This window comes from Biomphalaria glabrata, chromosome 12 (assembly GCF_947242115.1).
Source record: "Biomphalaria glabrata chromosome 12, xgBioGlab47.1, whole genome shotgun sequence".
Classification (NCBI taxonomy): Eukaryota; Metazoa; Mollusca; class Gastropoda; family Planorbidae; genus Biomphalaria; species Biomphalaria glabrata.
In genome coordinates, this window is record NC_074722.1 from 12456987 (window position 1) to 12484311 (window position 27325).

The 27325-nt window shown below is 36.0% G+C and overlaps 1 protein-coding gene across 1 annotated transcript in view; it reads right to left on the reverse strand.

The window, feature by feature from the left end:
* Positions 1-1160: 1160 nt before the first annotated feature.
* LOC106056142 (protein MTO1 homolog, mitochondrial-like) overlaps positions 1161-27325 on the reverse strand; it is a 108254-nt gene continuing 82089 nt past the window's right edge. Inside the window, exons 10-18 of the mRNA XM_056005934.1 lie at positions 10540-10613; positions 8618-8734; positions 7794-7924; positions 7047-7251; positions 5084-5246; positions 4144-4262; positions 2586-2682; positions 1879-1933; positions 1161-1343 (exon numbers count right to left, since the gene is read on the reverse strand). Of these exons, the coding sequence (XP_055861909.1) occupies positions 1248-1343; positions 1879-1933; positions 2586-2682; positions 4144-4262; positions 5084-5246; positions 7047-7251; positions 7794-7924; positions 8618-8734; positions 10540-10613 (1057 nt within the window). The 3' untranslated portion in view covers positions 1161-1247. The remainder of the gene's footprint in view (positions 1344-1878; positions 1934-2585; positions 2683-4143; positions 4263-5083; positions 5247-7046; positions 7252-7793; positions 7925-8617; positions 8735-10539; positions 10614-27325) is intronic.

The window sequence follows — 27325 nt, forward strand, 5'->3', positions numbered from 1 at the left end:
ATTACTGTTATTACTTTTCTTTTGCATCCTGCATATTACTATAATTATGATTGGAGAATGTTTGAATTTAATGTAATCTAGCTTTTAAAAGTTTAAACACTAAAAGAGCTCTGTGTCATGTCTTTTTTCAATAAAAGTTGGACTCGCTATTATAAGGTTTAAAACGATTTAGAGTTTTTCATTGGTCACAGCTTAACTGTCAGATAAACGCGGATCCATTGTTTATTTAAATGAACAAGAGGTTGGCATTGCAGGTTTGTTTCTTTTTTAAATCCCATAAGAATCTAAAGGTAATGAAGGACTTGTTAATTAGTTATAAAGAACTGTGTTTAATCTGAATATTTTGAATAGTTTTTAAAAAAGGATTCATGTTTAATATTGAATAACAGAATCACTAAAATGTATAAATTGTTTTCAGCTATTAAAATGTCTTGTGACATGACAAGATTGTGCATGCAGGAAGAAAAAAACACATCTTCAACACTGTTCTATATGAGACTTGTAGAGTAGACAAGCTCCACCAACAAATACTGGCCAAACAAAATCTCAAATTATAGTCCAGGGGAAGCAAATCTAACTTACACCAATAGAACAAGGCTGGGAGACCAAAACAAACATGGAGGAGATGGGTAGACCAAGAAACAAAGCTAACTTACACCAATAGAACAAGAGAAGTCTGGGAGACCAAAGCAAACATGGAGGAGATGGGTAGACCAAGAAACAAAGACGGCAGGATGAACAAGGACCCAGATGAGGGAAATTGCCCAGAACAGAGTTTGATAGCGTAGTACTGTTGCGGCTTTATGTTCCACTGGGAGTCAAAAAGGACCATGTCAGTACCGGTATACATTAGGACAGGAAAAAAAGTGATCCATTTACAATACGAAACTTTGACAGAGCTAAATATTATTATAAGATGAATATTGGAAAGGCATGGCGTTACAGTTTTTAAAGGGGTCAAAAAATTCAATGACAACGTCTTACAAGAAAAAAAAAATTCACATAATTAATAACTCTTGTACATAAATATACACATTTGAAGCTAAGTGCTGGATCAACAAATATATAATTATATATTTAACATGTACGCATAACTAAGTACACTAATTATAAATACATTTAGTCTATCTCATAAACTCATTCATATTACACATACAACATTCAGAAGTAATAGCCCAACAAGGGGGAGAGATTTATTTGTGCATGAGTATTTTTAAACAAACAACATTGCGGAAGTCTATTTTTTCTCACTTGCCCTGCTGCTGGCTTCGAAATTTCACATGGTTGAGTAAGATGACAATGGCTGCAGGTGTCATACCAGGAATGCGACTGGCGGCTGCAATCTGAATACAAATTATGCGCACATTTAATGTTGGAGTCATTTTTTGGAAATGGGTAACAAATCAACAACAAAATATAAGCCTTTACATTATCAGAAAACTTCAAATTCATAAATATCATAAATAAAACCACGAAAAATGATTACCATTACCATCCCTAACCAGCAATAATTTTTATCCTAATTCTAAGCCTAACCTTATCATCTCTGCCGGTAATAAAATCTTATAGCACACTATTAAATCTCTTCTTTACTACTGCATATAATGATTATTTTGTTAATATTTTCATGTTTATTAGTGTATTGACTTTTCTGATCTGCTAATCATAAGAAAATAAGAAAAAATCTATAAAATCAGTTGTAAAATTTTATACTGATCCTCTGACCTATATAATTCAATATGACTTTGTAATAAAAATAAATGTTTTTATATTGACTGAACCCCTCCCCCGCAAAAAAAAAATATAATTTGTATAAATAGCATCTACATGTTGCTAATGTTTTCTATGTCTTCATTTGAGATTTTGAGCCTAACTTACTGAAGCTGGTCTGGCAGCTGCCAATTTGGACTTTGCATCACTGGATATGTTCAGGCTGGAAAAGAGTTGAAAATAAAAGAGGCATAGGGTGTAGTCTAGTATTTATACAATTTATTGTGTATTATTATTATGTTTTCATTCCTTCATGTAAACATTCAACATTTTGTTTACTGGTTAGTACTATCTATTCTCTTCACTCAGTCATAAGTCAATTATTTGATCTTTCCAGTACCCTGCTCCTACCTGAACTGAGTGAGCTTTCGGGAATGTTTTGCTAATGGGAAGAAAGCAACTAGAAATTTCTTCAGGTGGCATTTTGTAAGGAAGAGTGAAATTAGTAGGGAGACAAGAGGACAAGCAGATGTCTCTTAAACTGTTTTGCCATTCTTAAAAAATACAACTCTACTGAAGTTCAATGGCAAACTGAAAATACATAGTCACTGATGACATTGAATGTAAGGCCCTCAGTTTGGTAATGGAGATTTATCACACTCAGCAGATAATTATGTTTCTCCACATTATTTTTGTCCTTTAAGCATATCTACATTGAAAGTCAAAGTCGTATTTAAATATTCTAATCCCAAATAAAAAAACGTCACAAAAAAAAAAACTGCATTGCTGAGCTTATTAGATACTATTTTCTAAGGAGTTTGATTTGTTAGTTTTAAAAAAAAAATGTATCTGTACTCGCCAGTAGCATTACATACCTGAAGTAATCCAGATTGTCTGGAATCACCAGTTGTTCATCCCGTCTAACTTGTTCTATTTCCTTCATCTGATCCACTATTTCAGCACTGTACTTAACTGGAGAGATAAAACAATTGATGTCAAAATAAGAAATAGACAATAATTGTGCATTTTGAGAGGAAATACTTTTGATATATATCAATAAAGTGTTCAGTACTGCTTGCAAAAAAAAAAAAGGTTTAAAAATTATCTTAATTATCAGGTGCCAACAATTTTCTTATATCTGGTTGATACAGAATATTTCACACATTCTGAAAGGAGGGGGGGGGGAACAAAACCTACTGGGCAGACAAAATTTGTGTGGGTGGACACGAGAAACGGCTCTAGCAATTTTCCTAGAAATTTGTCAGTTGATGTATATTGTTGGGAAAGGATTACTGGGAGAACTATAGTTTTGCACACCATCTTCTAAGTCTAGATCTAAAGGGCTGTCATTAGAATATTATAAAGTGTTGTAGATCTATACATTCACTTAACCAGGAGTTTTTCTCTAGGATAGTGGCGGATGGGGCAGGGTAAAATAAAATTCTCCTTTTTTTAAAAAATCTAGTATTTCTAGATGTAGAAAGGAGGTATGTCTTTGTTTAAAAAATCTTTTTCTTGTTTTTTTTTTTATTCCAGACTGCTTTAACACAACCAGAGTGGTGGAATGCTTTTTCTGTAATTTCCAAAATTGCAGCTATGCTGGTGGACCCCTTTTTCTATACTTGCCTATTTCATAAAAAGAAATTAGTCAGAATCTAAAAAAAAACAACTAATTATAATTAAACTACAGGTTTAACTTTGCAAATGTTTTTGCATTGTAATGGTTTGATTTTACATGTAAATTTCTGAAAATTTGCAAAAAATATGAACCAGGGGAAAAGGTAGGTCAAGGCTTGTAATAAGCTTAAAGTTGATTTTAGACTCTTAGCAGTCAGAATTTTATTAAGACTAATGTTTTTACTTCCAGTGGAATGATACTGTGAGAGATAGATTGATAAGAAAAAATCAAAAGTGATTTTCATTTGATAAAGAGCTTGAAAGATAGTAAATAGTGGACAGTCTGTTTCAAGGTCTATATAAGGGGTTAGTAGGATTAAAGGTTACATCTTAAGCCAGATTGTGATTAAATCTTCATTTCCTATGATAAATTTATTATAATTCTTTGCAGTTGGGATGTTCACTCCTTTGTACTGAATATAATAATTATGTTGATGTCTTTGAAGAAAAAAAAAGCCATATCATGGAGGCAGTAAAGAGGAAAGTGAAAACAGAGAAGTCAGTGTCTAACAAGGCATTGCATCTTCTTAGGAAACCAAGATTCCGTGGCATTGGCTTAAAAGAAGGTGAGGATATCGTCTGCAACCAATCTCTGTGGAGAAAGTTTGACGCCCTTTGTTACAAACACTGTGAGAAGGTTTAAGTCTAAGTACGTAAGGTTGTGACCCACATATTAAGCAATATCCAATGCAGACAAATCATATAATATAAATAACAGATATTGTAAGCCTTTCTTATTAAATTCACTTTGTGTACCTTCAATTTCCAACCTCTCCAATAACTGTTTACTGCATTCTTTCAGATGATGAAACTCTGGAATTTTCTCCGCCACATCTTGAATACTAACCATTGGGTTACATAAAATATCTCTTGCACTAGGATTTAAGAAATTGTTTTTATAATCCAAGTTAGGGTTAGAGTTATTTTTCTAGCACTTTAACATTTTAACGTTATAAATCAACAAAACTTAATAGTTTTTGTTTATCAACATAAACCATTCAAACAAAAATTGAAGAAAGTCTTTTCAAAAACTCAGGTCTTGCTTTGAAAAAACATTATGACCTCTAAAGACTTTCCAACTGGACTTGAAAGCTGAATAAGAAAATACTTAAAAAAAAAACAAACAAAGCTTATATTAAGCGTACTTGTATCAATTAGTTTGGTTCAGTCATGTAATTAAATTTGTAATAGATCTAGACTAACAATAAAAAAGCATTAAGAAAAATAAAATTTAAAAAGTGGGAACAACCTGAATTCTAACTCATTGCTTCTATAGTCTCGTCCTATTTTTCAGGTTTGTGTTCGTTTAGACTCAAACGTCGACCTATAAAGGGGACTAATTCAGCTTGTACCACCACTTCAAACAATTACAGTTTCTTTCCCTTGTTTGAGATACCACACAAAATAACTTATTACCAATAGTTAATTAACTAATTGGTTAATTTTTTTTTAATGATTCTTGTGTTGTCAGGTAAAAAGAAATAATTGTGAAAAATTTCAGATTGATCTGAGATTGGGTGTGGGACAGTCAGAGTGAGTTGATATAACCTTGGTAAAAATCATTATGACTTCTAAGGACTTTCCTACTGACTCAAAATCAGTATAGAAAAAAGAAAGGGGAAAAATGAAAGAAAATGGACAAGCCTATCGGTGTGACACTAATGTACTAAGTAGTCAAATTATAGTGGCTTTTTACCTCATCAAACTGGAGTTCTCTACCCCTGACAAACCCAGCATGTCTCGCCACCTCTGGCATGGTTTTTTGACACTGTAAAACAATTCCATATTATCTGCAATGTTCTTCTTCATCTTCATAGCTTTGGCATATCTTTCTTCACTGACGCAGCCAAGGGCGTATCCTGTGACACAACAAAATAAGACATTTTTTTAAATGTTGTATGTAATGTAGTGAGAAGCGTGGTCGAGAGGCTAAGTACGCTTGAACTTGGCCTGACTTGGCTACCTATGAAGGGGGCTCGAGGTTCGACACCAGACTCAAGCAGAGTTGTGTTTACTGAATGCCTAAAGGCAGCAATGAAATTGTTATCCCCTCCCCCCACTGGTCCATAAAGGAGATTGGACCATAGCTCTGAGCATGCTAAAAGCATGAAATTAGCGCTATATAAAAGCAATCATATAATTTATCAACACTATCAACAAGGTTTAAGAAAAAGCTTTCATTGTGGTTACAAAGCTACAAGTAAGAAATAAAAAAAATTAATAAAAATGTGGTCAACAGGAATGTGTGTGACATTCTAGCAGCACTAGAGTACATGTGTTTTTGAAAGAAGAAAGTGAAGAGAATATGAAAAGTTACAGGGAGGAACCAACCCACAAATCTCTCACATAGCGACATCATCTAGCTGCGACACAAGTAACAAGCTCAATTTCAGACATGAACATTTAGGTTCCCATAAAAAGAGTCTTTCAAATCAGCAAACTTATCTGGACCTGCATTCATCACTCATTAACAATTGGACTTTGAAGTGTTGGTATAATTTTATTTACATGACAAGTTTACTCATGTACTACAGCTACAAGTCATAAAGATTTGTTTCTTTATCACATTGATTAGCACCTTGAATGCTGTTATATGCTGTTCTCTAGTATTGAAGAATGCTGTTTTTTTTCTGTTGATACTGCCTTGACTGATTGGTATGGTGAAAGAGTGGTAAAGCACTTGGTTTCTGAACTCAGGGATCATGAGTAGTATGATGAGTTAGAACCCTTTCGCCAACTGGGATTTTAAGCTTTGGGATTTATAAGACTAAGAATAAGACTGCTTTATTGATCCTTATGGAAATTCCTTGTGATTACAAGGACAAGGATGTTTCTGAGTAAAATTAAGTATATCTGGCAATTGCTGTATACCTGACATTAGCTGATGTCCTGACTTCTGTTTATACTTTTTTTATTGGCCATTTTATATTTGCTATTATGATAATAGTAGCATTTACAATTTTTTTTATCATTATGGATTTTCATAGGGCATAAGGCAACAAACAGATCAATATCTTCAGCATTTTTATTTCACCTTTTAATCTACTTTTCTCCCACATTCTTATTGATTCGTTTGTTTTATACAGTGTAAAGATGGAAATTCTTTTTTTCTATATATTCCAAGGACACTGCCAAGCTATCTCATAGACATCCATCACCAGCTTTGTGTTTGTTTATTTGGGGCTGGGGTGATCGTCAGTGACATTTGTTACGCTACAATTTGGAATTTTGCCTAATAAGTTGTTTGTTGCTTAGTGACTGTGACATGACTATTAAAAACAAGACTGGGTTTCGAACAGTAACAAAAGTAAGCACAAAATACTCTTGGCAGCTTTAGAGAGAGGTCGGCTTTAGTTTTCGGAGTAGATATTTAACTTAGCGACATTCTGCAGTTCCTTTCATTATGTATAAAGACCTTGTTCATCAGCCTTGAGTATTTTCAGCAATTGTTGGCCTTTTTAAACTGCTTTTAAACTGCTTGTAGACTGACTTAGACCTCTGTGTTTCAGTCAGAAAACTATTCCTTGAAACTGCAATAGGTAGTGGCCACAATAAAAATTTTTTACATCCATTTAGCTTAAATCTTTTGTGAACTGCAGGCCATCGGCTATAATGGGATCTTACGATCATGATTTATTATGGTATCAAAGTAAACTGACCTTTGGGTGTTAAACGAATATCAGCATTGTCTGGTCTCAGAGACAGCCTGAACTCTGCCCTGCTGGTAAACATTCGGTAAGGCTCTGATGTCCCGTGCGTGGTCAGATCATCTATCAACACTCCAATATACCCATCAGTCCTGTTGACAATAAGTGCAGGTTTATCTTGGACCCTACAGGCAGCATTGATTCCAGCAACAATACCCTACAAGTGGGAAAAAAAATTAAACTTTAATACTACAAGGTTTTTCTTTTTGTACAGTAAAAAAATTATAATAACATTATAATAACAGCTGTTATACTTGACCCAGAGACTCTTTCTAACTTCCACCACAAGAAGACGAGACTGAGTAGTCATCACTGATAAAATATGGAAAGTAAAAAGAAGGTTTTAGTGTGTGCATGTTAGAGCAGATAACTGCATGTGAAAACTGCATTATTGTTGCACTGCTGTAAAAACTGGCACACAAATTGCAGAAGACAGGAGAACAGCCCTAGCAGAAGAAAAGCGACAGAAAAAAAAAAAGCAAGGCCAATAACATACAACACAAGCACACTAAGTAATGTTTGCCAATGAGGGAGGCGTGTGACAGAAAACCCCCAAACAAACAGGATATAGTTTGAAGGTGTTGGTAAAGCAGAGATTCCTGGATAAACAATACACTATTTAGAGGTATTTTTCTACCAACATCAGAGAATCACTTTAAAAGTATGTATCATAAGAAATATTCAAAATACAGCCCTCACCTGAGATGCAGCCTCTTCATAGCCTGTGGTCCCATTGATCTGGCCAGCAAAGTAAAGGTCTGCTATACGATGTGTTTCAAGGGTTGGCTTCAGTTGTCTAGGGTCCATGTAGTCATACTCAACACCATAGCCTACACAGTAAGTACATTTACATGAGTGCCTCTTCGATATACTTTTATATTGCTACATGAACAGATACCCTCCTCAGTGGTTACTCCCCTCCACTCAACTCTATTGTTTGTTTGTATCCAGTAAAGAAGATAATAAATAAATAAGATGTTCCTGTACATTTTGTGAACAATCCTCTATGTAGATAGTAGCTGGACTAGAACCAACTGGTTGTGCAAGCTCATTGGAAAGACTCCTTGCTGTATTGAAGAATTACCAGAAAGAAAGAGAATAAGACATTCTAGAGCTCCAGCAGTTTCATTAAGGTGGAGTTGATGTTCTTTAAATAACTTTGTGTGTGTTTTGTTTCTTTTACTAACAATTATCTCCAGAAAGTTGTGTTGCTTACAAAAAGATCTCCTCTTTTGTCTTTCTACAACAGAGGGACTCCATTTCAACAAAATCCCAAGTCAGAGCTTTTTTATTGGCAGCTAGTCACATGACCACCTTTTCCCCAAGTAGATGAATATGGATTCACTTTTTTTCCCCATTCAACCAATATGTTCTCATTAACTATGTTAGCAATGAGAGTGATTCAAAGTGAGTCGTACAAAAAAGTCTAAACATAAGGACAGTTTTACAAAACAAGGAAGTAATTCAATCCACTACATGTATAAGTAAATGAGACTAATGAGAGTGTTGAGACTAACACAGACCTGCTCTAACCAGCTTGCAGTTCTCCAGTCCAGGTATTGACCTCATTAATGCCACCTGAAACTCCTCTGGCATGGTACATGACATTCCTTGAGGGTAAATGACATCAGAGTCCAGTCCTACAACAACAAGAGTGACATTATTTAATGACATCAGAGTCCAGTCCTACAACAAAAAGAGTGACATTATTTAATGACATCAGAGTCCAGTCCTACAACAAAAAGAGTGACATTATTTAATGACATCAGAGTCCAGTCCTACAACAACAAGAGTGACATTATTTAATGACATCAGAGTCCAGACCTACAACAACAAGTGTAATGAGACAACTCTTTTCACTTGTCACAATGCAAGAGTTTAGGCTCTAGTGCCTTTCACTAAACAACTTTACTAGACTGTTCAACTACATAATTAAATGAATTCCTCATAGTGAATGCAGCAACAATGTGCACCTTTATGCACCTTGTATGATTAAATGTTAGTTAATTTTTTTAGTTTTAGTTCACAGACCAGTAAAATTTAAAGAAAACAAAATTAATTGTTATGAAGGGCATTAACTATCCCATTAAAATGACATCTAAATACAATGTTTAGTGAATTACCTAAAGAGTTGTTAATTTCAACATTGCTGATCTAATTGCTCCCAATTATTCATTACAATTTGAAAGTGTGTTAGTAAAAACAGCAAACGAAAAAAAATATATTTCAAATTTAAATCTTTCCATTCAAAAATAAGAGAAAGGGAATTAACACCTATACTTATAAAACCTCAAAGTAAAACTTCGATTACAGCCCTTTCCATATGCGTTGCATCCAGTTTAAAAATGATTACAGTTTCTCACAAACCTGCATATGTCTTATTTTTACTTTAGGATGTTTTCCTTTTATAAGTCTGAATGAGTGTATTCATTAGTGAGACAAACATAACTGTTACATCAACACACTACTGAGCTGATTATGAAAGAAAAGCAGAGACCAATAGTTACTATACAGATATCGTGCAACCACCTTACATATTCATACGATGAAGGGAGAACCTGAGATGAACTCCTATTGAAAAATCAGAGCAGGATTGACTCGATCCTCCTGTAGTGCTCTGGCAAGAAACTGGGCCATTCGTCGTAATGCCTTGTAGCTACCATACATGTCGAGTGACTGCTCAGACACGTCCCCCCCCCCTTTAGCTCTCGGAGCTAGGGACACTCGTACAAGACATGCGACACTGTTTCGACGCTCTCTCCACAGTGACGGCATCGGGAGTCATAGTTCGGGCGGAACTAAGCCCCAATAGGACAGTGTTACGTCCTACACTGTGCAATAATTGTCTGCTCTGACCTCCTTAACCGCCACCACGGATCGTCGCGATCTAGGTGACGCATGTGCTGCCAGACACCACGTGCTCTGTAGGATTCCTCCAAGGACTTTAACCACTTCTCTTGAATGAGTGCTCGGATTTGTGCCGTTGCTTGTAAAAACGTGCTTGGTGCTTCAAGGTGTGTGGCTGCCAAAGCACCCTCCCTTGCGAGGGCGTCTGCCGTTTCATTGTCCCTCACGCCGCAATGTGAGGGCGCCCACTGCATGAAAACGACAGCTCCAATAGCTTGGCGGATGTTATCTGCGGCGCCGACTGCCGACCAGAGTATGCAGCTTATGACTGAATGGTGAAGATTGATTACAGCTCAAAGCTATATACAAATAACATAGGCTTGACCTACTCACAGGACGCGTGTGTCAGCTACCCACACCCTTGCATCCATATTGGTTTTTCCTAGGCAGTTATATTTATATATATATATGTACAATATACATATTTACGGAGAAAGTATAAGGGTAAACAGTGATTTTAATATATACAATATAATTATCCATCAGTAATTGGATGGCTACCCCTAACCTATAAAACTGTTATCAATTCCTACATTACCTTCTGGTTCCAACCAGATCTGGTGTGATTTCCTATTAAATCTCAATATTTTTGACTCAATAGATGGACAGTACCTGAAAAGATAAAGAAAATCAGTTACGAATTGTAGAAAATGTGCCTTTATCATGGGAGGATGCATTGATCTCAACCAGATTCACCCAAGTCTACATGCTGTACATAGTTACACTCAGAATAACAAAGCATCAATGCCAGGAGGGCTCTGCGACAGGTGGCTTCATCTGTCGCTAGTTTATATCAATCACTTCACTCCCAGGTTACACTGATGTATCCCCCCTCCCTACATAGCTATTAATAGGTTCAGTTGTCTTCGAAAGATAGGGGCACGTCGACAAGCAGGTGTCCCCCTTTTTTCCCCCCGTCTCAAGACATTCTAATTAGACATAGATACACACTGCTGCTATTTATAGCCAATATGTTTTTGTTTTGCGATGATGAAAATGGTGATGGAGGTTGGAGGCCTGGGCACAGAGTCTCAAGAAGGTCAATACATTTAATGGTATGTTTTCTTTCCGCTATGCGCACGATCGGTGCACGTATCCTAAAGCGCAGCAAGTCGGGATAAAATTAACAATGCTTTATATATCAACTCTGTCTGTCTGGTACAATGTTTTTACCAAGCTTATATCAAGTCTGTCTGTCTGGTACAATGTTTCTTTACCAAGCTTATATCAAGTCTGTCTGTCTGGTACAATGTTTTTACCAAGCTTATATCAACTCTGTCTGTCTGGTACAATGTTTCTTTACCAAGCTTATATCAACTCTGTCTGTCTGGTACAATGTTTCTTTACCAAGCTTATATCAACTCTGTCTGTCTGTCTGGTACAATGCCTTTTACCAAGCTTATATCAAGTCTGTCTGTCTGGTACAATGTTTCTTTACCAAGCTTATATCAACTCTGTCTGTCTGGTACAATGTTTCTTTACCAAGCTTATATCAACTCTGTCTGGTACAATGTTTCTTTACCAAGCTTATATCAACTCTGTCTGTCTGGTACAATGTTTCTTTACCAAGCTTATATCAACTCTGTCTGTCTGGTACAATGTTTCTTTACCAAGCTTATATCAACTCTGTCTGTCTGGTACAATGTTTTTACCAAGCTTATATCAACTCTGTCTGGTACAATGTTTTTACCAAGCTTATATCAACTCTGTCTGTCTGGTACAATGCCTTTTACCAAGCTTATATCAACTCTGTCTGTCTGGTACAATGTTTCTTTACCAAGCTTATATCAAGTCTGTCTGTCTGGTACAATGTTTCTTTACCAAGCTTATATCAACTCTGTCTGTCTGGTACAATGTTTCTTTACCAAGCTTATATCAACTCTGTCTGTCTGGTACAATGTTTCTTTACCAAGCTTATATCAACTCTGTCTGGTACAATGTTTCTTTACCAAGCTTATATCAACTCTGTCTGGTACAATGTTTCTTTACCAAGCTTATATCAAGTCTGTCTGTCTGGTACAATGTTTCTTTACCAAGCTTATATCAAGTCTGTCTGTCTGGTACAATGTTTCTTTACCAAGCTTATATCAACTCTGTCTGGTACAATGTTTCTTTACCAAGCTTATATCAACTCTGTCTGGTACAATGTTTCTTTACCAAGCTTATATCAACTCTGTCTGTCTGGTACAATGTTTCTTTACCAAGCTTATATCAACTCTGTCTGTCTGGTACAATGTTTCTTTACCAAGCTTATATCAAGTCTGTCTGTCTGGTACAATGTTTCTTTACCAAGCTTATATCAACTCTGTCTGTCTGGTACAATGTTTCTTTACCAAGCTTATATCAACTCTGTCTGTCTGGTACAATGTTTCTTTACCAAGCTTATATCAACTCTGTCTGGTACAATGTTTCTTTACCAAGCTTATATCAAGTCTGTCTGTCTGGTACAATGTTTCTTTACCAAGCTTATATCAAGTCTGTCTGTCTGGTACAATGTTTCTTTACCAAGCATATATCAACTCTGTCTGTCTGGTACAATGTTTCTTTACCAAGCTTATATCAACTCTGTCTGTCTGGTACAATGTTTCTTTACCAAGCTTATATCAAGTCTGTCTGTCTGGTACAATGTTTCTTTACCAAGCTTATATCAAGTCTGTCTGTATGTCTGGTACAATGTTTCTTTACCAAGCTTATATCAAGTCTGTCTGTCTGTCTGTCTGGTACAATGTTTCTTTACCAAGCTTATATCAAGTCTGTCTGTCTGGTACAATGTTTCTTTACCAAGCTTATATCAAGTCTGTCTGTCTGGTACTATGTTTCTTTACCAAGCTTATATCAAGTCTGTCTGGTACAATGTTTCTTTACCAAGCTTATATCAAGTCTGTCTGTCTGTCTGGTACAATGTTTCTTTACCAAGCTTATATCAAGTCTGTCTGTCTGTCTGGTACAATGTTTCTTTACCAAGCTTATATCAAGTCTGTCTGTCTGTCTGGTACAATGTTTCTTTACCAAGCTTATATCAAGTCTGTCTGTCTGTCTGGTACAATGTTTCTTTACCAAGCTTATATCAAGTCTGTCTGTCTGTCTGGTACAATATTTCTTTACCAAGCTTATATCAAGTCTGTCTGTCTGTCTGGTACAATGTTTCTTTACCAAGCTTATATCAAGTCTATCTGTCTGTCTGGTACAATGTTTCTTCACATTACTTCCACTTCCCATTGTTGACTCAAGTTGAAACATTTTTGTATCTAACAAAACATAAATCAATAAACAAATTAACCAATGAATTAATTATTGGTAGTTAATTAATTTGTTTGGTATCGGAAAAGAGAAATAAATACTACATGTTGAGATATGTGGCTGTATATGAGGAGTGATTCCCCTTTTAACGTGCTGTACACGTTTTTTCTCTCACTGATCATTCTAGGATCAAGTTGAATACTTCCACAATTATTCATAGTCGATCACAATACATGCATCGATAAAAAAAAGCAAGAAATTCATTAATTAAATAGCGCTAATAAATTAATTTTGTTATATATGAAAAGAAGAAGCTTATTCCTGCAGTATTTAGACAAAGGCAGTGGTTTTGCTTTTTTTTTTTTCCCTTAACTAAGCTTTGTTTAAAAAAAAAAGATTTTTTTTTTTTGCTTGTTTTAATTGCACTCCTCCAGCAAATAGACTTACTAACAATGGATGGGCCCCGATTAATGGCCTGTGTGGATTCCTTCACATTAAATCAGGGCAGACACTGATGTAACTAAACAACCTGATTCTGGAGCGGCAAACTTTGCTACCGTTCGGGCATGAGAATGTTTTCGGGCTACAGGATATGGCAGCTCTCTTGTCCTCTCTAAGGCCTCATCAGGACATTTTGCCATCAGCGAGGATCGCACCAGCATGCAAAGTCTGTCTTCCTGCTGTCCGATTTGGGGCTATTTGCTCCCTCATACTTTCATTGTTAGCAGTAGTATGATAATTACGTCCCGCTTGTAAATATTTCTGTAATTTATTCTTCAACGCCCCTTAGGTCTGGTTCCCTTAGAAAGCTCAGCATAAAAAGATGGGAATTCTTCCATTAGCTGTATTAACTGGTGGTTTAGTGCAGTTTAATAGTACTTTGAACTATTGGAAGTCTCAGGCGAGACGTAATAGATCTATATCATTAAGGAATTCAGTTAATTGGTAAAGGAGCAAATCAAAGTCCATTTGGGTGACAGATCTTAAAGCGTCCGACTTTTCTGATGCTGGGAAAGTCTTAGAAAACAACAAAACAAATCTAATCAATTGTGTTCTCTTTTCTTCCTGTTTCGTGACAATTAGTAAGATAAGACACAACTCGTTGCCAGACACTTGATGTGCTCAACCAAATTAGTCTTCCACTCACAAAGCCAAATTGGCATGCTTCTTGACATTTATCTGTCCATGTGAAATGACTACAACCTGGCATATTTTTACTCAACGTTGCTACTTGCCCACAAGGAACAGTAACGCAATCAAGTTACTCGCCTATTAAGCATCTTTGCCACTAACGCTATCTTTTTCTGAAACTGTAACATTTTGAATCTCTAAAGAACACGACCAGACACTTGTTATTAGTTACATTCATCTAGTGTCAATGTGCTCAAAGATATGGACAGTTAAGTGGAAACAAATATGTCTTTATTTGGCAAATGGAACTGTGGTGCGGGGGTGACCGTTGGTGACCTTGCATTCTATCCTTAAGCCAGTATACCAGCCAACTGCAGCAAAAGTTAAGCTACTGTTAAACTGTTTGACTCAGGTATCTGCAGTAAAGAAAGAAAACTATTCCATGAAACCGCAGTGACAATAATATAGAAAGGGGGAGGAGAGAGTTGTTCCCTCAGAAAAATCGTGAAAAAAACTTTTATTGTGCATTTTTACGGAACAATTGAACCTGTTGAAAAGTATATTATAAAATCAGTATATTGTTTGACAAAATGCTTTAATACCGGTACATATATAGGAAAAAGTACCAAGAAAAAAAAACCGGAGTGAATCTTGATCAGTACAAACTTATCAGAAGTAGAAGACAACTGAAAATATACAGAATACGGCCTACAGAAGTCACGTAAGTTTCAACTGTGCGCATCATACAAAGCAGAGTTTCGATTTACAATACAGCAGAGGGCAGCTAATTGCACAGCACTAGTCCAGAAAATTGCGAAATAAGAAGTTTAGCTAACATTTCGGAGTTTAACGGTAACTAGAATATTGTTGAACTAACCATCATTTAAATTAAAATATTTATAAAACATTGAATCATTGTCTAGTAAAATGTTGTACATGTTTCATGTGTTTCTTCAGAGTTGAAGATAAAACTACTTCCTAGTCAAGGACGACGGGGGTTGGCAGCGGGCAGGGTATGAGCCCGGGACTATCGACACGACGAAACGACAGTCCAGTGCGTTTACCTCACGGCTAGACAGCCATCCACATACCTGGCATTCTACTGCGGAACTAAAAGTTTATTGTATTTGTAAAAGGCAAAAATCCCGGTTCCTAGTTTTAGGTGAGCTCGATGGAGTCAGGTTTTCTTTTCTACACATAAATAAACAACAAAAACAAAAGTCATATAAGTTTGTGTTTTTTTTTCTGCCTCTTTTTCTATTGCTAGTATTATTATTAAGGGAAATAAAAGGGGGGAATGAAATCGATAAAATGTTGGGCAGACGACTTGAGTTATCGTTCGTTCGTGGCTGCTTCCGGGCAGGAACAGGAAATCAGTCACATACCTGGCATTCTACTGCGGAACTAAAAGTTTATTGTAGCGAATTGAAACTGCAATACCTGTCAGATATATTTTCTCAGAGTTTGTTTTATTGAATAACCTGTCATGTATATATAGATATACATCGATAGAACGAAAAAGAGAGAGAGAGAGAGAGAGAGAGCAGGCGCGCACACACATACTATATACATGATATACGAGAGAGCGTCTTTTGTGTTTAGAGCCATGTTTACATCCCCTATATTTAGTCTCAAGACTTAAGAGCTGAAGTTTTCATTCGAGTGTTTGGCTTCTTGGAAAGTAAAATCTACCACTTTGAACACACACATACACACACAACTGGGATATGATTTGAAAATGACATTAACCCTTATTTTAACTACCCAAAGGTCAGAATTGTAAAATTAAACTTTATAAACACATTTTGTTATTTGTTTCAATGTATTGAAGAGTTAAAAAAAAACCCGACATCAAGCTCATCAACATTTCACTATTCAAATACTAGTGGAAATTGTCATCTGTGGCGGAAAAAATAAAAAAAAAAAGCTATCTATTTGGAGTATCCGGTGTAGAGACTATAGGAAGTGTTGCGTTTGAAAAGGTATGGAGCAAATAAAAAGCACTGTGCCTTCAGATGTTCAAGCACCTTCGTTTGTAGCAACAAGTCATTTGTATTTCGTTAGTAACATTGATCTTTCTATATGGCGTGAAATAAGACATTAATTAAATATGGCCTTAAATATGGCGTGAAATAAGACATTAATTAAATATGGCCTTAAATATGGCGTGAAATAAGACATTAATTAAATATGGCCTTAAATATGGCGTGAAATAAGACATTAATTAAATATGGCCTTAAATATGGCGTGAAATAGGACATTAATTAAATATGGCCTTAAATATGGCGTGAAATAGGACATTAATTAAATATGGCCTTAAATATGGCGTGAAATAGGACATTAATTAAATATGGCCTTAAATATGGCGTGAAATAAGACATTAATTAAATATGGCCTTAAATATGGCGTGAAATAAGACATTAATTAAATATGGCCTTAAATATGGCGTGAAATAAGACATTAATTAAATATGGCCTTAAATATGGCGTGAAATAAGACATTAATTAAATATGGCCTTAAATATGGCGTGAAATAAGACATTAATTAAATATGGCCTTAAATATGGCGTGAAATAAGACATTAATTAAATATGGCCTTAAATATGGCGTGAAATAAGACATTAATTAAATATGGCCTTAAATATGGCGTGAAATAAGACATTAATTAAATATGGCCTTAAATATGGCGTGAAATAAGACATTAATTAAATATGGCCTTAAATATGGCGTGAAATAAGACATTAATTAAATATGGCCTTAAATATGGCGTGAAATAAGACATTAATTAAATATGGCCTTAAATATGGCGTGAAATAAGACATTAATTAAATATGGCCTTAAATATGGCGTGAAATAAGACATTAATTAAATATGGCCTTAAATATGGCGTGAAATAAGACATTAATTAAATATGGCCTTAAATATGGCGTGAAATAAGACATTAATTAAATATGGCCTTAAATATGGCGTGAAATAAGACATTAATTAAATATGGCCTTAAATATGGCGTGAAATAAGACATTAATTAAATATGGCCTTAAATATGGCGTGAAATAAGACATTAATTAAATATGGCCTTAAATATGGCGTGAAATAAGACATTAATTAAATATGGCCTTAAATATGGCGTGAAATAAGACATTAATTAAATATGGCCTTAAATATGGCGTGAAATAAGACATTAATTAAATATGGCCTTAAATATGGCGTGAAATAAGACATTAATTAAATATGGCCTTAAATATGGCGTGAAATAAGACATTAATTAAATATGGCCTTAAATATGGCGTGAAATAAGACATTAATTAAATATGGCCTTAAATATGGCGTGAAATAAGACATTAATTAAATATGGCCTTAAATATGGCGTGAAATAGGACATTAATTAAATATGGCCTTAAATATGGCGTGAAATAAGACATTAATTAAATATGGCCTTAAATATGGCGTGAAATAAGACATTAATTAAATATGGCCTTAAATATGGCGTGAAATAAGACATTAATTAAATATGGCCTTAAATATGGCGTGAAATAAGACATTAATTAAATATGGCCTTAAATATGGCGTGAAATAAGACATTAATTAAATATGGCCTTAAATATGGCGTGAAATAAGACATTAATTAAATATGGCCTTAAATATGGCGTGAAATAAGACATTAATTAAATATGGCCTTAAATATGGCGTGAAATAAGACATTAATTAAATATGGCCTTAAATATGGCGTGAAATAAGACATTAATTAAATATGGCCTTAAATATGGCGTGAAATAAGACATTAATTAAATATGGCCTTAAATATGGCGTGAAATAAGACATTAATTAAATATGGCCTTAAATATGGCGTGAAATAAGACATTAATTAAATATGGCGACTTTTAGTTTGTCTATTTATTTTAAAATCTATCAATGTCTTTCTGTTTATTTTCTTATTTTTCTTGATATTCAGTGCATGCCCACCCAAACAAATCTCCATATCACTTTCTCTTTTTTACAATGCTTATATCAACTCACTCTGTCTGTCTGGTAAAAAGTTTGTACACGTTATTTCTCTCATACCCAATCCCAGATCAAGCTGAAATTTTGCACAATTATTTCTTTTACCTGAAAAAAAAACAAGAATCAATTTTCTTTAAATTAACCAATTCGTTAATTAATGCTTGGTATCGAACAAGGGAAAGAAATTGTACTTGACTAATGTGGTAGTGTCACGTATGCTTTGTCTATATTTAGCTCAAGGCTTGTCGGCAAGATTTCAGCTAGCTCGGGGGATCCCAAGCATGCAGCAACCTTCTGTTTTGGAATAAATGTGATTGGTTAGAAATATGAACTATTGTACGAAAACCTGTATTTTATTGGTCAATTGATTAACCAAGCGACAAGAGATATTTGTCACATGGTAAACGCCCAAAGGTCTGAAAAGATTCTAGATATTACCGCCAGTCTCGTGTTGGAACTCAAAGGAAGATGACATGATCATATTATTGTGTAGATCATTTAATTTAGTATAAATATATATTATATGTTTTATTCAATCACAGTATATCATTGTAATTATTGTGAATAGCTTTTCCAAGTTTTGAATTAAAGTATTTGTATTTGACGAGGAGAAGTTTCTTCATTGAATTTAATAATAATAAATTTAGATCGTCTTATCGACTTGCAACTTCTAGATGATCCTCTTATCAACTGGCAACTTCTAGATGATCATCTTTTCAACTAGCAACTTCTAAATGATCATCTTATCAACTGACGATTTCTAGATCCTCGTCGATCACGATAATTGATTGTGCAGTTTAGATCAAGTTAATCTTCAACGTGACATCTAGCACATCATTGATCGCGACAGGTAGTATAAGATGAATCATCCCCCTTTATACTTTGTAGGTCGCCGCTTTTAAGTTTGAAGGCATTAATTGATAACTTTAAAAAATTCTATTTTCATAAGCAAATTTCTGGTACAGCGGTTAGTGTGTTTTCTTGAGGAGGCTACAGCCCTTGAGTTCAAATCTAGGCGTAAAACTTTTTAAATTTTGTTGTATAATTGCATTTAAAAAGCTATCGCGGTAATATTCACACAGATTCCCTCTTCTTTTTCTCCCCCCCCCCCTTTTCCCAACTGGTCCAGACATGTGATAGGGTCATAGCGCAATGGTAAAAATATTTCTAATCGCACAGATTTATTATTGTTACCACAGTCTAGATTTATTACAAATTCAATGACATGACTGATCCAAACTAATCGATGGTATAACTAAGCATAACATAAGGTTATATTTTTTTTTGAATTGGGTTACTGTATTTTGTTGTTTAAAGAATATAAGCTGGATTTTAAAAATAATAATGTAAACGAAAACTGCGGAGTGCCGTGTCTAAAATTTAACGTGAAAATATGCAATGACGGCGAAGTAAACAGAAAATAAAAACGTATACACTTTGACTGGTTCTAGTGCTGTAGACTTTCAGTTTCCAAGGATAAGAGTCTACAAGCAAGCTTACTCTAAATAGAACTTGTTTGCATAGAAATGATGCCTACATCAACGATTTAGGGGTACGGTCAATGGCATTTAAAGATGATGAATTTCAGCCACACACGAACACAGGTTAAACTGCGAAAGATTTAGAGCACTGTCTACAAGGCATGTGCTATCATTTTAACTTCAGCTCAGTTGCGAGTCCTTGTGGGTGAACATAACAGTTGAAAGATGCCCGTCTTGAACAAATTACTTCTCCAAGTCATAAAAACAAGAGCAGCATAAACATTCTTCAGGTGAGAGCCTTTCAAAAGAGGACACTGCTGGAATGTTGATGGAAACACTTGAAGAGAAAGGTCAGCTGGACACAATCACAGTTTGGGTCACATCAAACCGCGGGGAGAACCAAATGACGCTTAGTGCGAATGGTTGGCACGAGATGTATGGGGCGGTTCACTAATAAGTCGTGTCCATTGACGCACCTTTCCTTTGGTTTTAGGGTGCAGCGCGGTGCAAATGCGTTCAAGCACGTGGTGACGTCACAGGGTAATGACGTTTGAGAAATAGAGAGCAGACAGCAAAACGGCGGGTCGCCTTAGTCCTGGGTTTATAAAGTGAGATATATCTTATTTGGAACTGTTCGAGCTGTTTCATTTCTTTGTGGTCAACTGCATATATGAAACTATCAATACTCCCACCGAGTAGTTCTTCATTAGGAGATCCCATTGTTTACTTCCATTCTCAAGAGAAGACCAAGTAAATCACGAGGAATAGAAATCTTAGGAGATCACGTGCTGTTAGGTTCTTCCAAATGCTGGGCTAGAGAACGGACAATGGTTCAATTGTTGCTCGATTAATTTTCTATCCAAACCAATGTCAATGACGCTCTATTTAAAAATCACTGCTGCCAACTTAATAATAACTATTAGATTGCGCTACAAGCTTAGACATTTGATGTGACAATGCTAATTAGGGGCACAAAATGTATCGTATAGATGTTCTAAATGACATTGGTGATCAACACATCCATTGTTCTGTACACCGGATACACCATTAGCTAGCTTCAGATGAAAATCTGCACTAGAGAAAAAAGTAAAAGAAATGAAACAAATATTAATTGGTTTGATGTAAGTTCAGCTAAACCTTGCTCAGTCAAACCTCATTGGGCCGCTTTAACGGAGTGTGTGTATGTCTTTTAAAAACGTTAAGAATATTAGGTAAGGATTTTACCTTCACCTATTCCTTAGTCTGTTGGACCTTTGGGACAACACAAGATTTGTCAACCTTCTTTCTCTATTCCTTTCTGTCCTTTGTCATGGATAGAATTTCCTTCACTGACAGGCCTGTCCATTCTTTGATGTTTTCCCTGGTCGTGCGGTTTGTGCGCTGGACTGTCGTTCAGATTTATCGATGTTCCAGGGTTCAAACCCTGCCCGCTCCCATCCCCCGTCGTCCTGCGGAAGGTTTGGACTAGGAAGTAATTATATTTAACTCTGAAGGAACATCCGAAACATGTAAAACAAAAAAACATCGCTTTCTGTCTTCCTCTTCTTCTTCATGGTACTGTTCCCTGAAGGAAAGTCTTAGCAAAACCTGAGGACCTTGTGATGTGGTTTAAGTTAGCGTTTTTTGACCATGGTTAGCAGGTCATCGTGGGGTCCAATGGCTGGATTAATCCTGTTTCTTATCTCTTCATTCGTGATGCAGTCTATGGAAGTGACACCTAGGATCTTTCTGTGAAGTTAAGCTTAGAAATACAGCCAGGGGATCGGTATAGACAAGGACTTAAACACAACTCTAAGATTAGGAAATAAATGTACTGTTTGTGTCCCCTGCTGTAGGTCAGGACATATTCGAGATAGAGACGGTAATAAAGCTGACATGGGGATAAAACAGAGATACGTTGTATGTTAGTAGCAACGTTTTCATATTGTTTACTTTCTCACGCTCACCACACAGCAACTCAACGAAGAAACTCATTGTTGAGTACAGCAACTAATTTTAGGAATAAGCAACACGCCTATATATAGGCCGTCAGTCTACATCTTCCTAGCACATCACTCAAAATATAAACAAAAAGCCGATCTAACAAACAATGCTATTAACGACTCTAATTAGCCAATGAGTCTGTCATGAATGCCCCCCCCCCTAAAGTCAGACACTATACACACACACATGTCTGTCTGTCATCAATGCTGTTACAGAAATCAAGTAAAATATAAACGTCTATTGAGAACATTCTTGCATTGTGTTCTCTTTCGTTGCCTTTGTAAGTATTCTCTCTCTATCAATACACACACACACACACGTTGACTGGAATTTAATCCCACAAACAAACAAGAAATATATACAATTATAAAAAAAACAGTTTATAATTATATGAAGTGTAATTGTATCAATTAGTTTGGATCAGTCATGTCATGAAATTTGGATCAGTCATGTCATGAAATTTGGATCAGTCATGTCATGAAATTTGGATCAGTCATGTCATGAAATTTGGATCAGTCATGTCATGAAATTTGGATCAGTCATGTCATTAAATTTGGATCAGTCATGTCATTAAATTTGGATCAGTCATGTCATGAAATTTGGATCAGTCATGTCATTAAATTTGGATCAGTCATGTCATGAAATTTGGATCAGTCATGTCATTAAATTTGGATCAGTCATGTCATTAAATTTGGATCAGTCATGTCATGAAATTTGGATCAGTCATGTCATTAAATTTGGATCAGTCATGTCATTAAATTTGGATCAGTCATGTCATTAAATTTGGATCAGTCATGTCATTAAATTTGGATCAGTCATGTCATTAAATTTGGATCAGTCATGTCATTAAATTTGGATCAGTCATGTCATGAAATTTGGATCAATCATGTCATGAAATTTGGATCAGTCATGTCATGAAATTTGGATCAGTCATGTCATGAAATTTGGATCAGTCATGTCATCATTAAATTTGGATCAGTCATGTCATTAAATTTGGCCCAGTCATGTCATTCAATTTAGATCAGTCGTGGTGTTAAATTTGGATCAGTCATGTCATTAAATTTGGATCAGTCATGTCATTCAATTTGTAATAGGTGTAGACTAACAAGAATAAATATGTGCTGTTAGAAATATGTTTACCAATTGGTTTTTTGTTTAGCACAATTTCGTGGTTTTAGCTTTCTCAATACGCTATGACCCTATCACGTGTCTGGACTAGTTAGGGAGGGGAAAGTAGTGAGAATCTGGGACTAAGTTACGTCATAGCTTTTTGAAATGTATTTTGTTTTTGAAACAGTTGTACGACTTCCATTGGAACTGCTGGGCTCAAGCCTTAAATGTCAGCGAATTATTATAAAAACAGTTTTTTTTATTACAATCTATTTTAGTTTCCAACTTTTAAGCGACGACCTAATTCTCAACACAAAGTTTAAAGGGGACTAATTCAACCTATACAGCGATATCTGTCAAGTGCAATTTCTTTCCCTTGTTCTACATACCAAACAAAATAATGAATTACATATAGTTAATTAACGTTTTTATTTGTTGTCAATCCGAGACTGGGTACGGGAGAAATGAACAAAGAGTCTACCAGACAGAGAAGAGTTCATGTCAGCTTTGTAAAGATAGTTAAAAAAAAAAAAAAAGGTCACGGGTTAACTTTTATCTTTGTTTAAACTAAAAAAAAAATGTATTAGTTTAAGGAGCTTAGTGGAACCCGGTCATCCCACGCCTAACAGTGGCTAATACATTACAATTAGCTCCGTCTAGATTTATTCGCTGAGCTCACGGATCAACTTCCAGTCTAGATCTATTAGCAGAGTTCACCACAAATGCTCACAGTTGGAAAACATGTTTGAGTTTCGGGTGAACACTAAAAACTCAAGTGACCGACTGGCTTCAAGTCTCGTCTGAAATGCGATGCTATCATGCCCCAACTCAGGGAAGGTACTGTGCGAGGGGGCGCGAATAACACCAGCTGTTTTTAATATATTAAGTTTGTTTTTAGTGGGCCCTCGAAGGGAAAAGCAGCTATTGGATTAGTGGTGTCTGTCTGTCACGTTGAAATCTCGAATTTATATTGATTGCAGTTTATTATTTCTCTAACAGGATTAATACCAAAACAATAATGAACATTTTGCTTCACGTCAATGTGTAGAGAAAAGATTGAAGTACTATAGAGATGTCATTTATAGTTTATGTAAATTACACATTTGTGTGGGTCCTGAAGGTAATGATTCAAATTGGTTAGCGCTAAAAAGAGAAAATGCAAATCTAATTTCAGCAGCGCCTTATCGTATTCAAAATAGGTGGAACTGTTACTTTCTGTCTGTATTCTTTTTATGTAAATTGTTTTTGATGAACATAAACAATATTTAATGGATTTTTTATGTCTCTTGAACAGCACGCTATCAGACAATGATACAATAGAAAGTGGAATCAGAGAATGATACAACAGAAAGTGGAATCAGAGAATGATACAACAGAAAGTGGAATCAGATAATGATACAACAGAAAGTGGAATCAGAGAATGATACAACAAAAAGTGGAATCAGATAATGATACAACAGAAAGTGGAATCAGAGAATGATACAACAGAAAGTGGAATCAGAGACTGATACAACAGAAAGTGGAATCAGAGAATGATACAACAGAAAGTGGAATCAGAGACTGATACAACAGAAAGTGGAATCAGAGACTGATACAACAGAAAGTGGAATCAGAGAATGATACAACAGAAAGTGGAATCAGAGAATGATACAACAGAAAGTGGAATCAGAGAATGATACAACAGAAAGTGGAATCAGAGACTGATACAACAGAAAGTGGAATCAGAGACTGATACAACAGAAAGTGGAATCAGAGACTGATACAACAGAAAGTGGAATCAGAGACTGATACAACAGAAAGTGGAATCCGAGAATGATACAACAGAAAGTGGAATCAGAGAATGATACAACAGAAAGTGGAATCAGAGAATGATACAACAGAAAGTGGAATCACAGAATGATACAACAGAAAGTGGAATCACAGAATGATACAACAGAAAGTGGAATCAGAGAATAAAACGAAAGACTATAGACTAATTCATCAAATGGAAGCTCACTTCATTAGAAATTAATGAAATATAAATCCTGCATACTTTTCAACAACAAAACTAAACACAAATCTGACACATTTCAACCACTTTCAACGAAGCCGTGCCAGAGAGCCAAGCGTCATTAAACAAATATCACTTCATCTCAACCAGGGAGACCCCCAGCCAGTTCGCCAAGGTGATGCTTAGTCGAGCAGTCACGGGCGATAAATTAAGTCATTGTACGAAGGACTAATGGAGTCTTCAAATATCAGTTTCTTCTGGTCAATGCATGGTCCCAGGGAAAGGGGGGGGGGCGCAGGAAAATCGGTTATCTTCAAGTGATGACAATTACAAATTCATCAATGAATCGTTTCATTTTAGTCGTTTATTGCGTGTTGATAAGATGTGCAAGACAGAAAATATTTTTACACTAAATTGCAATAATATCTCACTACTGTATTAATTATTTTCCCTTTTTCTATAGCAAACAAAATTAATTAATTACCGCTAATTAATTGATTGAACGGTTAATTTTTTGATTGATTCATATTTTGTTAGGGATAATGAATAACTGTAAAGTTTTAACTTGATCCGAGAATGAGAAGTGGGAGACATAACGTGTTGTATCAGACAGGCTGAGGTGGGACGTCCTCGAAATTCGTTCTCCCTATCTTTCACCGGGATTAGAACCCGAAACCCCTCAGTTTGGAAGTCTATCGCTTTACCACTCAGCCCCCACATAGCAAGTGAGATATAAAAAAAAAAGTTGTTCAAGGAGAAAGTGATGAAGGGGAAAGTAAGGTGGGGGTGGGGGGTCACCAGGCAGCAATTTCAAGAATACCGCCCCCCCCCCCCCCCAACCTCTCCCCGTGTGTACGCTATCAGACAAACTCAGCCTAGTTCAAACAGAAACAATGGTAATTTACCGGCGTGCCCCGTCAATTAATCGCCCATCGCCCAAGACTGACATGAAGATTGGATAAAAATAAATAACAAAAAGAAAGAAGAAAAAAAAAATAAGACAGCTCACTGGCTGCAGATTCAGGGCGGGGAAGACACACAAGTCTGCTCCGCAGCCAAAATATTCTAGCAGACGATCACGTCAAGGACATTTTTAACCTTTCTTTCTGCATTCTTTCATTGCGATGCCACCCGTACTAACCTCTTCCCTCGAGCCAAGGGTCACCCTGCGCCTACTTCCCCCCACCCCCGAATCAAATCTATAAGTTTGTATGACAGAAGGCGAGATGGTATGAAATCAAGAGAGAAAAAAACAACAACAACGCGAGGGAACAGTCACCTGAGAGTGAATACAGCAAGGTCCATTTCAACGAACGTAAAGGCCAAAGGTCACATGAATGTTTTGCTGTCTACCCATCATGCCAAGCGATTGTTCTTCTAAAGTTAGACAGAATGGTGACAAACAATTACCAAGTAGAATAATTGTGTTCATTTCTTTGAGTTTCGGGCAGGGGCAGAAGCTAGGAATTTTCCATCGTTTGGGGACCTGGGTGGGGCTTGACCTCTTTAAGGGCCCCTGCTTTTGCGTAATATTTAATTTTTAATGTAAAAAACACTCATTTTGGGGCCCCCCTCAAGTGGGGACTCGGGGGGATTTTCAAATTCTCCCACCTCCTCCCCCCACCCTAGCTACGACACTGGTTTCGGGGTCAATGTTCTTGACAAACTGAGAGGGACAGGTGAGATGGTATGCAGCTCATGGGATTCTGCTACAGCTCTTCAGTGCCACGTGACAAGAGTGACTCAGCGTCGCTCCTTTATTTAGTCTACTAGACCCAGCTTTGACCTATAAATTTTGTCAACAATGACACACAAAGCCGTTTCAAGTTCTCTAAGTCTTCATTGCTTGTTTTCGGAAGTAACGCAGTCTTTGAGCCTTAAATGTGTTGACCGGCGCAGTTGGTTAGAGTTCTCCGTTAGTCTCCAAGCCATTGGTTGTCTCTATTTGTAGGCATACAATTGTAAAGACGCTTTCTAGTTTTCATACTATACACAACAGAATTGAAACATAGGTATCAGCCCTATTTTAAAACCTGAACATTCAGCAACAAAAGGTCAAGAAGTCACTTATACTTTTACTATAAGGGCTCAGGATTTCTTCGCACCTTTGTTTTTCTCCTCCCCATGATAGATCTAAAGGTACATAATCACGATAGATCTAAAGGTACATAATCAGGATAGATCTAAAATTACATAATCATGATAGATCTAAAGGTACATAATCACGATAGATCTAAAGGTACATAATCACGATAGATCTAAAGGTACATAATCAGGATAGGTCTAAAGGTACATAATCAGGATAGATCTAAAGGTACATAATCACGATAGATCTAAAGGTACATAATCACGATAGATCTAAAGGTACATAATCAGGATAGGTCTAAA